At 43.0% G+C, this 14388-nt stretch overlaps 1 protein-coding gene across 1 annotated transcript in view; it reads left to right on the forward strand.

Annotated features, from left to right (window-relative positions):
- Positions 1-13146, forward strand: part of CDH13 (cadherin 13) — a 991194-nt gene extending 978048 nt beyond the window's left edge. The window contains exons 12-14 of the mRNA XM_024735819.1: positions 429-662; positions 4458-4676; positions 11632-13146. Coding sequence (XP_024591587.1) covers positions 429-662; positions 4458-4676; positions 11632-11639 — 461 coding nt within the window. The 3' untranslated portion in view covers positions 11640-13146. The remainder of the gene's footprint in view (positions 1-428; positions 663-4457; positions 4677-11631) is intronic.
- Positions 13147-14388: the final 1242 nt, after the last annotated feature.

A 14388-nucleotide genomic window follows, 5' to 3' on the forward strand; every position in this document is an offset into this window, starting at 1 on the left:
TGATCTTGAGCATTTAAGTCTTGCTCTTCTGTGCTGCATGCATCAGTGCATCCTCCTGTTAGAGAAATCCATGCCACTCAATTGTTTTTACTCAATAGGCTTAGAGTCAGAATTTTAAATTAAAAAAAAAATCCAAAAAAAAAATGAATGGATAAAGAAGATGTGGTATATAGATGCAATGGACTATTATTCAGCCATAAAAAGAGTGAAATAATGCCATTCGCAGCAACGTGGATGGACCTAGAGATCATACGAAAAAGCTTTTTAAACCACTGAACTTTATACAAAGATGGAAGCTATCCCTGTTCGTCCTGTTTGAAACCTGGTGACAACAGTAAAGGCATCTGGCACGTTGGGAAAAGGTACTGTGGACAGCGACTCCTGCATTGTACCGGTTGTGTGCTAACATCTCCCCCCTTTCTCTGTAGGCAACCCTCCCGCTACTGGCACTGGGACTTTGCTGATAACTCTGGAAGACGTGAATGACAACGCGCCCTTCATTTACCCGACGGTAGCGGAGGTCTGTGATGACGCCAAAAACCTCAGCGTAGTCATTTTGGGAGCTTCAGATAAGGATCTCCACCCAAATACAGATCCTTTCAAATTTGAAATCCATAAACCAACTGTTCCTGATAAAGTCTGGAAGATCTCCAAGATCAACAGTAAGTCCACCTAACATTCTGTAGTTACCCTTCAGCTTTGAAGCCTAGTTTCCCTGGCGTGGTTTCTGTTCCCAGCCTGTGCCTCCTCTATGCTCTCGGGTTTCCTCACATGGTTTGTTTCAAGCTATTCACACATTACAAATACTGACAATTTTCCTGCCAGCACCTGTATACGATTTGTAAAAATATTGAATATCTGTTCCTTAGAAATGCAAACATGAAAGTTTTCTCTTTCGCTTCCTCTCTTTTCTATGCTGTACCCTGTATACTACACAGCCCGTACTTTACACTCCACACCCACCCAGTCTTCAGCCTTCAAAAGCCAGGGGTCTTGGCTCAGCTGCCTCTCCTCTGTGTTTACCTTAACTACCTTAATTTTCACCAGCACTTTGCAGAGATTTTCCATGCTATGCTTTCTTTCCTAAGAAGCACCAATATGAGAATCTTCAGAAAGTCTTAACCTCTAATCCTCCAACTTCCATTTTATGCTGCAGATCTCAGAATTGACTTTGTAAAATGACCTTGACTTTGACTTTCGACTTTGATATCTTCTCCCATCTGTCCTGTCCCTCATTTATGAAACTTGCAAACAGTGTCCCTTTCTACCAGTCCCTGCACATGGACAGGTGGAATTTAAAAATTTAAATTTAAAACTTTATCATCTGCCTTATTAAGACTGAAATATCAATGTACTGAATTAACAAGTATCCCTGTATCACAACACCCCCTCCACCTCCCTCCCCATGGCAAATGTGAACTCGCTACTAAGATCACCTTGCCTCACAATAAAGCCCCAAACCGGAACTCACACATTATGTACACTTTGCCATCAATAGCGAATTTATCCTGCAATTGACCCAGTCAGGGCTGGGCTCCCTGTTCTTACTTCAGCAGTACAGTTTTTGAGAGGGATGGGGAATTACCCATTTCATGAAGTTTTCAAAATGTATTGTACAGTCGTACATAAAATTTTCTATTAAAAAATGTCACATGTATTGTTATGGCCTTATATCTCATTTTATTGGTGTCTTTCTCTTGTCATTGATTCTCTTTGCCTGTTTGTCTATTTTATTGCTGTTTAAAGAATGAATTTGGTTACACTGATTATTTTTAATTAAAACAGCCCTTCTCTTGTTTGAGGGCTTAGTGTTTTATTTGCTGGTTTTTGTGACTGTAGCTCATTTGAATAATCATCCCCAGTTCTTTCCAGCTGGAACTTTCTCATTTAAGCGTTTCTCCGCTCCTTGCAGATCAGAGAATGTTTCTCGTGTTAACCTGCCGTTTCACTGGGGTCATCATCCACATTGGTTATTTCTGCTGCTGTAGCCGTCTGGATAGGATAATACTTCAGCTCTTTTTGTTTTCAGGTCATCACACTCTCTTTTCCCTCCTGGTTTTATTTAATAGTTAAAATGCCTTCTCAATTCTTTTTCTTGTCCCAGAATTTTTTCTGAGTACTTAGCGTTGTTTATGCCCAGAAAGGAAGAGTTGAAAAAAAAAAAAAGGGACTTCCCTGGTGGTGCAGTGGTTAAGAATCCGCCTGCCAGTGCAGGGGACACGGGTTCAAGCCCTGGTTTGGGAAGATCCCACATGCCACGGAGCAGCTAAGCCCGTGGCCACAACAACTGAGTCTGCGCTCTAGAGCCCGCAAGCCACAACTACTGAGCCCATGTGCCGCAACTACTGAGCCCACGTGCCACAACTACTGAAGCCTGTGTGCCTAGAGCCCGTGCTCTGCAACAAGAGAAACCACTGCAATGAGAAGCCCACACACCACAATGAAGAGTAGACCCCGCTCGATCAAACTAAGCCCACGTGCAACAACAAAGACCCAACACAGCCAAAAATAAATGAATAAAGTAAATAAATTAAAAAAAAAAAAGAATCTGCCTGCCAATGCAGGGAACACAGGTTCGAGCCCTGGTCCAGGAAGATCCCACATGCCACGGAGCAACTAAGCCTGTGTGCCACAACTACTGAGCCTGCACTCTAGAGCCCGCGCCCCACAACTCCTGAAGCCGGCGTGCCTAGAGCCCATGCTCTGCAACAAGAGAAGCCACCACAATGAGAAGCCCACGCACCACAACGAAGAGTAGCCCCCAGTCAACACAATTAGGGAAAGCCCATGTGCAGCAATGAAGACCTGACGCAGCCAAAAATAAATAAATTAATTAATTAATTTTTTTAAAAAATCCATAGTCATCTGAGTGATTGAAAAGCAAATAACCCGAGGCCAAAAACAGTGCCAGGTGGGGTGGCCACTTTTGAGTGCTTGCCCAGTGGCCTGGGTAACTGCAGATAGTCCCACCAAACATGGGCTTAAAGATCCAGTCTCCAAGTTGTGCATTGTGCTATGGATTCCCACCCAAACCTAGGGTTGCAGGCTGAGGCCTGATAGAGACTAGACTATAGAACCCATCCCCATAGCAACACATGGGGACCTACCCACCTTAAGAGTAAGTGGATTTTTCAGAACTACAATGAGGTATCACCTCACACCAGTTAGAATGGGCATCATCAGAAAATCTACAAACAACAAATGCTGGAGAGGCTGTGGAGAAAAGGGAACCCTCTTACCCTGTTGGTGGGAATGTAAATTGAAACAGCCACTATGGAGAACAGTATGGAGGTGCCTTAAAAAACTAAAAATAGAGCTACCATATGATCTAGCAGTCCCACTACTGGGCATATACCCTGAGAAAACCATAATTCAAAAAGACACATGCACCCCAATGTTTACTGCAGCTCTGTTTACAATAGCCAGGACACGGAAGCAACCTAAATGACTGTCAACAGATGAATGGATAAAGAAGATGTGGGACATATATACAATGGAGTATTACTCAGCCAGAAAAAGAAATGAAATTGGGTCATTTGTAGAGATGTGGACGGACATAGAGCCTGTCAGACAGAGTGAGGTGAGTCAGAGAAAAACAAATATCATATATTAACGCATATATCTGGAATCTAGAAGAATGGTACAGATGAACCGGTTTGCAGGGCAGAAATAGAGACACAGATGTAGAGAACAAACGTATGGACACCAAGGGGGGAAAGTGGCAGGGGTGGTGGTGGTGGTGGTGGGATGAATTGGGAGATTGGGATTGACATAAATACACTAATATGAATAAAATAGATAACTAATAAGAACCTGCTGTATAAAAAAATAAATTAAATTTTTTTAAAAAGTGAGTGGATTTTTGTTATTGTTGTTCCAAAAATGTATTTTGGTTATTTGAATTTGTATTCTTATGTAAAAATGCTCTAAGCTGACAATTTCTTTTTTTTTCTTTTTTTCCCCAGCTTTAATGACCTTTAATTGACAAATAAAAATTGTATATATTTAAGATGTACAATGTGACAATTCGAGCATGGGTTTTTACATTATTTCTTCTAAATGTTGCATGTGATCTTTGTGAAGATGGCTTTATCAGTATAATAAATTTTCAGGGAGGAGTTCTTGGTACTCAGTCATCTTCACAAAAGTGGGTCCTCTTGAAATTGATTACAATAGCCCTGAACCATAGAACTCCTCGACGCTGGGAGTGTTTTATCTGGCACTTCCTGGTATGGTGGCCACCAGCCATGTGTGGTTGCCAGAAACTTGAGATGTGACTTCTGCAGCTGAAGAAGTGAGTCTTTATTTTTATTTGATGTTAATGGATTTATATTTAAGCACTCTTCCAGTTAAATGAATAAACTGCCTGTTTTGTGTGGGATTAGTGGCCGAAACTCCACTCTTTGATTTGGAAACGTCCAGCCCTCTCTCATGAAGGCCTCCCTTTGTCTTCATAGATACGCACGCCCTGGTAAGCCTTCTTCAAAATCTGAACAAAGCAAATTACCACCTGCCCATCATGGTGACAGATTCAGGGAAACCACCCATGACGAACATCACAGACCTCAGGGTACAAGTGTGTTCCTGCAAGAATTCCAAAGTGGACTGCAACACGGCAGGCGCCCCGCACTTCAGCACAACTGCAGTCCTGCTCCTGTCTTTCTTCAGCTTAGCTCGTAAGTTGACCAAACTCCAGTGCATGCACAGTACAAAAACATAACTTCACCAAAGCTATTGGTTTCCATATATCCTTCCCAAAAAATTTATCCCAGAGGAAACATTCATGTTTAGTTTATGTCGGTGTAACAGAGTGTTACCTGTAAAAGTGCTCTGACTAATGGTGAAAGGCACCTTCACATCCCCCTGCCCGGTAATGTGAGGAACGGTGCCAAGGCACCCAAGGCTGTCCTACAGAGCAGGTGGTAAGAAACTTCCTGCAGATGCCCCTGAACTTGAGCTCATACAAATGTGCCCAGATTGCTTAACTGGTCTACTAGGGCCCTGTTTCCCTCTGCATTGTGTGGAATTATCTTTAGTGAGGTTACCCTGTTTCCCTCTGCATTGTGTGGAATTATCTTTAGTGAGGTTACCCTGTTTCCCTCTGCATTGTGTGGAATTATCTTTAGTGAGGTTACCCTGTTTCCCTCTGCATTGTGTGGAATTATCTTTAGTGAGGTTAAAGGAGATTCCATACCTTTTTAAGAAGAGTCATGAGAATGCATGGAGAGAGGTTGACGCCATAGGAAAAGAGATAAATGCATAACTCACACATTTTTTTTTACTGACTGGTACTCAGTCATGACTATGACATAATGAAGCATTATTTTAAACAAATGAATTATTATTCAGAGTAATATAGATGTGAGCATGAAATGAATAGATACGTGTGTCAGATATTTCCTATTTATGGCATACTAGTCCAATTTCAACCTTAGAAATTATTCACATATAGCTAATGCCATTCAAAAGCCTTTGGGGCCTCAGTATTTACATTTTGAGAAGGTTATTTGTGTTGTTGTGAATTAGGAGGTTGAGAAATTGATGATTAGAAAATAAAGAATAAAAGTTATTGTATCCTGGTGACAGTGGTGAGTGGAGTCAACAGGAAATCACACATTCCAACGTCAGACACTTATAGCTGTGCTGAGCCAGAGCCCTGGGCGTAGAACTAAAGAGGAGACCTTACAGTGAGGAGTGTCTCGTTGGATGGATGGGTGGATGGGTGGATGGGTGGATGGAGAAGGGAGGGGGGTAGAAAGGAAGGGAGAGAGGGAGGGAGGGAAGAAATATATATTCCTCTCTCTCTCTCATTCTTATATTCTCTTTTTCTTTTTCTCTCTTTCTTTCTTTCTTTCTCCTTCCTTCCTTCCTTCCTTCCTTTCTTCTTCCTTTTTCTTCAAGATATAAAATATTATAGATGAAGCTGAAATCCCCTGTGTTCCTCTCCCTAGTTTCATTTCCTGTTCTCTCTCCCCAGAGACAATAGCTATCATGAGCTGGAGTGTGTGTGGACATTGTTTTATACTGTTACTACATACACACACACACACACACACACACACACACCCCAAATATAGTTCTACTTCGTGCAGTTTGTCAGACTTGATCTAATCCATATTATATTGAGCCTGATGTTCTGCAACTCGCTTTTCTTCCTCTCCACATTACATTTCCAAGCTCCATCTATGTTGCTCTGGTTCAGGGGTCGGCAAACTTTCTTCATCAAGGGTCAGGTGGCAAATATTTGGGGCTCTGTGGGCCACATCAGGGCTCTGTCACATATTCTTTTTTATGGCTTTTTTGATTCTGTCATCTGTGTCTTAGTACCTTTAAAAGTGTGAAACTCTTCTTAATTCGAGAGCCATATAAACGCACTATGGTGCACCAGCCAGGTACCCCTGCTCTGGTTCATTCACTTTAACTGCTCAAGAGCATCCCATCCCATGCCATCGTCGGAACTAGGCACAGCGTATTCCCCTGTCAACAGACGCATGTGGATTATTTAGTGTCCTACTCTGACCAGCTAACTCTACTGCAGTAAACCTCTGGAATGTTTTCCACGAGCTTCTCAAGTGAGCACTAGACAGACAGCGAGCCCAGCACTGGGTCTGGGTTCTGAGACCCACTGGAATTCACATATAGCAGAGTCTGGGTAAACTAGAGGGCAGTGCTTCCAGGCTGATTGTACAGAAATAAGAATGCTGTATTTGTGCACGTGTGTGTGTGTGTGTGTGTGTGTGTGTGTACACAGATGGAGAAGACAGCTGAGTAGCCACTCACACGTCACCCTCTGTAAATACAATTACACAACATCAAAGCCTGACTCTTGATGAACCGAGGCTCTGCAGGACCCTGCGCATTTAGCAGCATCTCTAGATGGCCAGGGAGGTTTTTAAATGGAGACTTCCCACTGCTGATTGTGGAAATACGGATTCCCAGGCCCATCCAACCCATGGAACCAACATCCCAAGAGACAGTGGCCTCCAGCACACACACCGAGTGTTTGTATATTTGCACACAATATATTTTATGATAATACACATGCCTGCTACTCCAAATCCATGTATTAAACATTAGTTAGATGTAATCTGTCTGTTTGGCAGTATTTGCTTCCTCCCAACAAGGGGTTTTCTTGTTCGCCCTACTTTGGGGGCCCCTGACGTACAGGCATCAGTAATGAGCAGGTTCCCAAGGACGGCTCACTTCTCATCTCTCCCAGCTGAGCTCTTGGATCACAGTTAATCCTGATAACACCTCAAGAACTCATGTTCATTTTATACTCAAAATAGTATCACTGAGAGAAGACAGATGCATGCATTCTGTGTTTGAGATATCAGATGTGCTTTCTTTTCTCACCTGAATGGAGATCCACCTGGTTATCCCACTGCAGGTAAGGGCACCTGAGATCAGGCCAAAATCATCCTCAGAAAGGAGCCCTGAATCTCCCTACACAGCTGGAAAGGTACTCAGTTGACCCTTCCATGTTTTGCACCACAAGACATGTAGTTGCAGCCCCCAAAATAGTTAAGAACGGGTGTCATCACCCATCTGTCTGGCTTCAAAACGAACCTCAGTCTGGCCTTATATCACAGGTATAAGATTATTTAATAATGTTCATTTGAACATTAGAGCCGCCTGCTAAATATAACGATTCTTGTTTTATTATAGACCTAGTCCAAGTCGTTCTTCCTAACAGGGAAAGAATGAAACTAATAATGTAGGCATGTGAGGAATAAGGAACCATGGGTGTCCTGTGGCTCAGACTCTCTCCTCAGAGCAAGGTCAAAGTGGCTGACCCACCTGTGCAGCTGTTAACGTGACAGTGGCAAGAGGGCACACAGAAATGGGCCTAAAACATTAAGCAAGGTGTGGGGCGTGAGCCCGAAGAGCACTGAAGTTAGGTCGTAAGGCGGAAGAGCAAGGTGACGTCCCCACCCAGCCGTTGTCCTTGAATGGATTTAGGGATGTGGTAGAATCTGGTTTTTGGTTTTGGTTTTTTTGAATTTTATTTTATTTATGTTTTTATACAGCAGGTTCTTGTTAGTTATCCATTTTATACATATTAGTGTATATATGTCAATCCCCATCTAGAATCTGTTTGATGTTTCTTTAAAGCAGTGGTTGTGAAACTACAGCCCGAGGGCCAAATAAAGCCACTTCCTGCTTTAAAGGTTTGATTAGAACACAGCAGGTCCATTTATACACTGTCTGTGTCTGCTTTCTGCTACCACCGCAGAAAGAGTTGAGTGGTTGCCCCTGAGACCCTTTGGCCCGAAAAGCCGAAAACATTTTTACTATCTGACTCTTGGCAGAAAAAGTGTGTCAATGCCTTCTTTAAGGCCTTGTTCATAAAACTGCAGGGGTCACATCATCCAACATGGGAAGAGAAAATGGGTTTTCCTCCTCCTCTCAAATAATATTCTGATCCAAGTAGACTAGCATTAACGAAACACCCCGTGTTCTGTGGCTTTTCTCTTTATTTCCGTCGTTGCCCTGATGGTTTTATCCCACTCTGTAGATGAGACACTGATGCTCAGAAAGGTCCCATGGAGGCCGGTGTTCATCATTAGACTGCCTCCCTTGTGGAAAAAGATAATAACATTTCAGTTTATTACAATACCGTAGGTGGCTTTATTGCATCTGAGAGTTGAACTGAGAGATACACACTTCCTTCTTTGACATCTAAAAGTAAAGGAAATAAAACTACTGACATTGAAAGTAATAGAAATTGTAAATGAAATTATTTTCACTGCCAATTTCGTTGTTTAAATTATGTGTTGATGGGGCTTCCCTGGTGGCACAGTGGTTGAGAGTCCGCCTGCCGATGCAGGGGACACGGGTTCGTGCCCCGGTCCGGGAAGATCCCACATGCCGCGGAGCGGCTGGGCCCGTGAGCCATGGCCGCTGAGCCTGCGCGTCCGGAGCCTGTGCTCCGCAACCGGAGAGGCCACAACAGTGAGAGGCCCGCGTACCGCAAAAAAAAAAAAAAAATTATGTGTTGATGACATTGAGGGGAAGCGTAATTCTCCCCCAAGACCCTCCCAAGGAAGCAAGCTGGCATCTCCATTAGGGTTTTTTGTAGGGCTCTGTGTGGTGTGACAAGGCAAGTTCAAGGAAGAATACTGTGCTGAAACCTTCCTGAACATTGTTTTAGGCCTAATTAATCAGCGAGAGCAAGAATATAAAAGGACAAATGAGGTGAACCATTTGAACAAGTACCAAAATTAAATGTCTCTGTGTTTGGAAAGGAGAGGGCATTGAATCGTAATCTTGATCACAAGGAAGAGGTTTAAAGAGGTGACCAAGAAGAGCAAAAACAGCCACTGGAAATACTTTTCATTCTAATGCTTTTTATTGAGGTATTATTTGCATTCCATAAAATTCACCTATTTTAAGGGTACAGTTTGATGAATTTTGGTAAAGTGTAGCCACTCCACAATCAAGATGCAGTTTCCTTATATCCCTTTGCTGTTGATCCCCTCCCCCCAATCCAGACTCTCAGTGATCTGCCTTCTCTTACTAGTTTCTTGCCTTTTCTAGAATTTTCTACAAATGAAATTATACAGTCCATATCGTTGAGTGTGTCAATATTTTGTTCCTTTTCATTGTGAAATATGTTATGGGCAGAGGCAGGGCCTGGAAGCACCAAGCCCAAGTAGAGCAGGCTGTGCTCTGCCTGCAGACAGAGCCGATCCCTCCAAGTAGTACAAGTTCATGGACAATGACAGTCGACCTCCGACCTCGCACATGCACCACTGAAAACATTACATAATCATGGACTACTTCATGTAATCAACTCACCTGTCACAGGAGATAGGTTATAGTCTAAGTTGACAAACAGGGATTGGACAGTTTCAAATGTAGTAGATCTTATTCAGCCAAAATTTTTTTCCTATTTTTCTCAGTGACCAAAATGATTATTTTGAGTTATTGATCTCACACAGGAAAATATTTTTAAATGAAATTAGTGATGCCATTTAATATGTTCTTTTCCAGTCTTTCTTCAAATAGGTGAATCTGAAGGATATAGTTTACTGCAGCCCAGGTAACCAAAGAGTTTATGGCGATGGTAGCAAGGGCAATGAAAAATTCAACTGAAAAGAAGGAAGTTAAATGAGTTCAGACGACTCCTAACCCCAAAGGAATTCATTTGTCAAGCAATACAAAGATCCCTAGGTGTAGAAAATAATGAAAACTTGCATCTCAATTAGCATGTTCATTTCCATGGCCCTTTCTGTTAAAACAGCTTTCACCCTTAACTTTCTCAATATCGTCTTTTTTAGACTCGAGTCATATTACAAACACTTTTAATCTAAAATTTAGAGCAGCAGCTCTAAATTTTCCAAACAGATACATGACTGCTTTAAACTCTAAAATCAGTGGCGTGCAGAATAGGTTCATACTGAGCCACCCCTTAACACACGGCTCCCCAACCTCCGGGCTGCGGACCGGACCGGTACCGGGCTGCGGCCTGTTAGGAACCGGGCCACACGGCAGGAGGTGAGCGGCGGGCGGGCGGGCGAAGCTTCATCTGCGGCTCCCCATCGCCCGCGTTACCACCTGAACCATCGCCCCCGGCCCCGGCCCCGGCCCCCAGTCCGTGGAAGAATGGTCTTCCACGAAACCGGTCCCTGGTGCCAAAAAGGCTGGGGACCGCTGCCTTAACAGATTTAGAATGAAAACCCCTAAGCTTTACAGAATAACCCATTATATTCCAGCATTCAGTTCATTCCAGAATAAACTATATTTGCATTGTGGGTTGACCTTTTATACATTTTTCTTTCTTTGTAACACGAGTTTTTAGTGGTACCATTTCCCTGTACATTTCCAAGATATAATAATAATTAAGCAAAAATGGCAGAGAACCGAGCTATTTCCATTCATACTATCATCAGGCAGAGTAGAAGTCCCTCAGCTGGTGTAAAACCTAGAGAATAAGCACAGTCTGGTGACCTCAGTAAACTTTGATGCAGGCCACAAAGATGCAGGAAGGGGCCACAACCAAACCCAGGTGGCCTCTGGAAGCTGGAAAGGGAAGGGGTGGCTACCCTCTCAGAGCCTCCAAAAGGAATGCGGCTCTACCAACACCTTGACTTTAGCCCCATAAGAATTCTGACCTCCAGAGTGTAAGAGAATAAATTTGTGTGGTTTTAAGCCACTGAGTTTGTGGTCATTTGTTACAGCAAGCATCAGAAACTCATACACCATCTCTGGAGAACCACCACTAACTATCTTGCTCTTCTGTGTGACCAAAAAAAAAAAAAATATCTGGGATGATCGTCAATTTCTAAGCTACCAAGTAGGCTTGTCTATAAAATAGCCAAGCTCTGGGCTGACTGCAGAAGATAGGGCTCAGTGAAGCAGCAGTAGTGGCTGCCGCTGGTCTGAGATGAGGTGTCTGGCGTTCGCGTTTTCAGAGGAGTCCAGCTTTTTAAGACATAAACCAGCGGAACAATTCATTCTCTCTTCAAATGTTATGCTTAGGGGGAAAAAAAAAAACTTCCCCAAGGTAGTGCAATATTTATAAATGCGTTTATTATAGCTTGTCAGTCATGTGTCTAGTATTTAGCTAAAATGTTTTGAATTGAGTTGTTATATTTCTTGACTTGACTCTGAATCTTTTCCATTCAGGTCTGTGAGAACTCCTGACATCTGAAGCTTGACTACCAAGTTTCCATAGCAACAGGAAAAAAAGACAAAAAAAAATCCAGATCTGAAGATTGCAGTTTACAGCTCTCAAACTTCACAACTAGGCCTCAATTGTTCCAGATTTTTGTTTTCTTTGCAATTTTCACTTAGTCTGTACTTCACCATTTTGACAGCATCTCCCTTTCTCCTTTAATTAATGGAATCCTCTGAATTTTCCCTGAGTGTTTAAAGATCGTGGCATAGAACTTGACCTTCTGGGAGGAGGAACAATGACTACTCTTCCTGATGTGTTGCCATGTTGCTAGTCAGCACTCCACACATCCAGTTTGGTCTGTGGGTTAGTATTTGTATATGTATGTGTATCTATATGTGTATATACCCAGTATTTATAGAGACAGACTCTACAGGAGAAGCTTGGTTTTGGTATGTCACCCTTCCTTGAGAGGCTAAGCAAAGAAGGGGTAGAAGCTATAGCAGCTGACCCCACCAGGGCCTCAGCATCCAGTTCAGCACTGGGGCAGACCACAGAGCTGACGCTTCTCCACCAGCCCAGCAGCCAGGCAGGTCCGCAGAGGGGGAGAGCAGAGACAGAGCCCTTTCTCTTTAGAATGAGGGCAATGAGCAGCTCTCACTGCCATCCTGTGTGATGATGATCCCGAGCGAGAGAGGTGAGGAGCAGAGCTGGGCGTTTTACCATCAAATGCACGGGCATCTATCCACCTGCGTTTGCAGCTGTCCAGAATGCACATTCCCTTTGGGTTTTCTGGGGGCCCGGATCATGACAGAATCTCGCCCTCCCCGGCATATGTACAACAGCCAATGTCATCGTGGAGGTCATACATGCATCTGAAGAGGTCATCAGGTACCATGTGTATACATATATCTGCCTACATGTACAGACACACATTTTTGCACACCATTCATTTCATATATACATGCATACAATAGAGTAAATACAGGTAGTTTTAAAAGTACCCTTTTGTGTGAATCGACGACCGTCATTTGCAAACCTGAAAATAAAAGATGTTCATTATGTATGAAAAGTAACTGGTTTTTATTCTGTGAGCATGTAAAAGTAAGAAGGAGATTAGTGCTTGTACTGAGATTATCTTCTTGTCGATAAAACTGTAACTGAACCATCAAAGCTCACACCAAATTTTTCTAGCAGATAAAACTAGTGACAGCCTGTGGCTTTTTCTTAGAGCTCGCCGCGACCTAGGGTCAGGTAAGTGTCTTAGCATATTTTAATACAGTTGCTTACTAAAGGTTTTAACCACACTCGCGCACACGCTTTCTTATGCAATCTCTGTTTGCACTTGTGCTTTTCAGTTCACCTTCCGTAGGAACTAGAAGTCATATGTTGTCTTTATTGTAGTGAAATTATGCAGATAGAGTTCCATATATTGTATTTGTTTTGATAGTAAATCTTTTTGGAGCATATAGAATGCAGAGACTTTTTTTCATCAAAATAAATGGGTGTTGGTGGTTAAAACTGCTGGACAGTAGCTTTTCTCTGATTTCTATGTTGTGTCTGATGTCACTGTTGCTGGGTCTGGCCTAGTGCAAGTTCACATTTTTGGCTGGCCGTTTGGGTCCCCTGACGTCTCCTGTTAAGTGGGTAAGTCTGTAAAGCCAGAAGCCCCCACCAGTGCACAAAGCAGGCTCGGGGGCAGGGGGTCCAAGCCTGCACAGTCACACTTTACCAGATTTCGTCTTCTGGCCTCACAGGACGCAGCCTTGTGTCTCCCCGGTGGACCTCGCTCCCCTCTTCCCGTAAGGCGGGGGGAGGGCTCAACCTGGAACACACCCGGGAACACCCTCAGACAGCCAGGTGGTTGGCAGCCTGGCTCAAAGGCTAGCTAACTAAGCATCAGAAATCTCGCCCTCCTCCATGAGCCGGGGCCCTCCGTGGGGAGGAATACAGACCTCGAGTGACCCATCCACTCAAGTAGGCAAGTGTCAGATTCGCCTTTTTCTCTCAAGCCCACAGGCTCTCCTGCACTTTACCAGTCAAGCTGGTAGCTCAGCTTAGAACACAGAGAAATCAGAGTATAGGGCACACTTCATCAGCAAGCAGGATGTGCCTTAATTATCCCCTATTTAAGTATATTCCCTGTCCCCAGAGTTCTTATCAGGACAAGATATTTCTGTCATGTTGTTCTTTCTAATCCCTTCAACAACAACAAAATAGCCCAATTCTCAGAAGCCAAAGTGGTAGCGTTTCCTGAATCACGGGGTGTTTTTAACTTGCTAGAATATATTTACATTGTTTACCGAAACCAAAGGTAGAATGAAAACATTATTTCACAATTACCACTGCATTTTATTTTAGTCCAGGTTATTGAAAAATAAAAGTAAGAGCCAGAAACTGCTTTCCCATTACTGAGCGCAAGATTGAGGATTTTAGTTTCATTGAGTGAACAGTCACACCTTCTTTTTATTAGCGTATTAATCACCTTAGCTAATTAAAAATTACATTTTCTCCTCATTTGACATATGATAAATTAAGTATTTCAGACGATTTGTTTTAATAAGCACATGTGAACATTTTCTAATTTCTATAAAAGTTACCTTCGAGGCTGCCAGTTCTCTCCAAGTGGACTTCATTTCAGGTAGAGGCACCTGTCCTGACACTCCAGCAGCACCTGCAAATCTGAACATCATAACAAAATAAATCCAGCTACATTTCATGGTAAGTATCACCTGGTATCAAATAAGACTTTGATTCTTAAAGAACAT

The sequence above is a fragment of the Neophocaena asiaeorientalis genome, unplaced genomic scaffold (assembly GCF_003031525.2).
Source record: "Neophocaena asiaeorientalis asiaeorientalis breed wild unplaced genomic scaffold, Neophocaena_asiaeorientalis_V1.1 scaffold40, whole genome shotgun sequence".
Taxonomy (NCBI): Eukaryota; Metazoa; Chordata; class Mammalia; order Artiodactyla; family Phocoenidae; genus Neophocaena; species Neophocaena asiaeorientalis.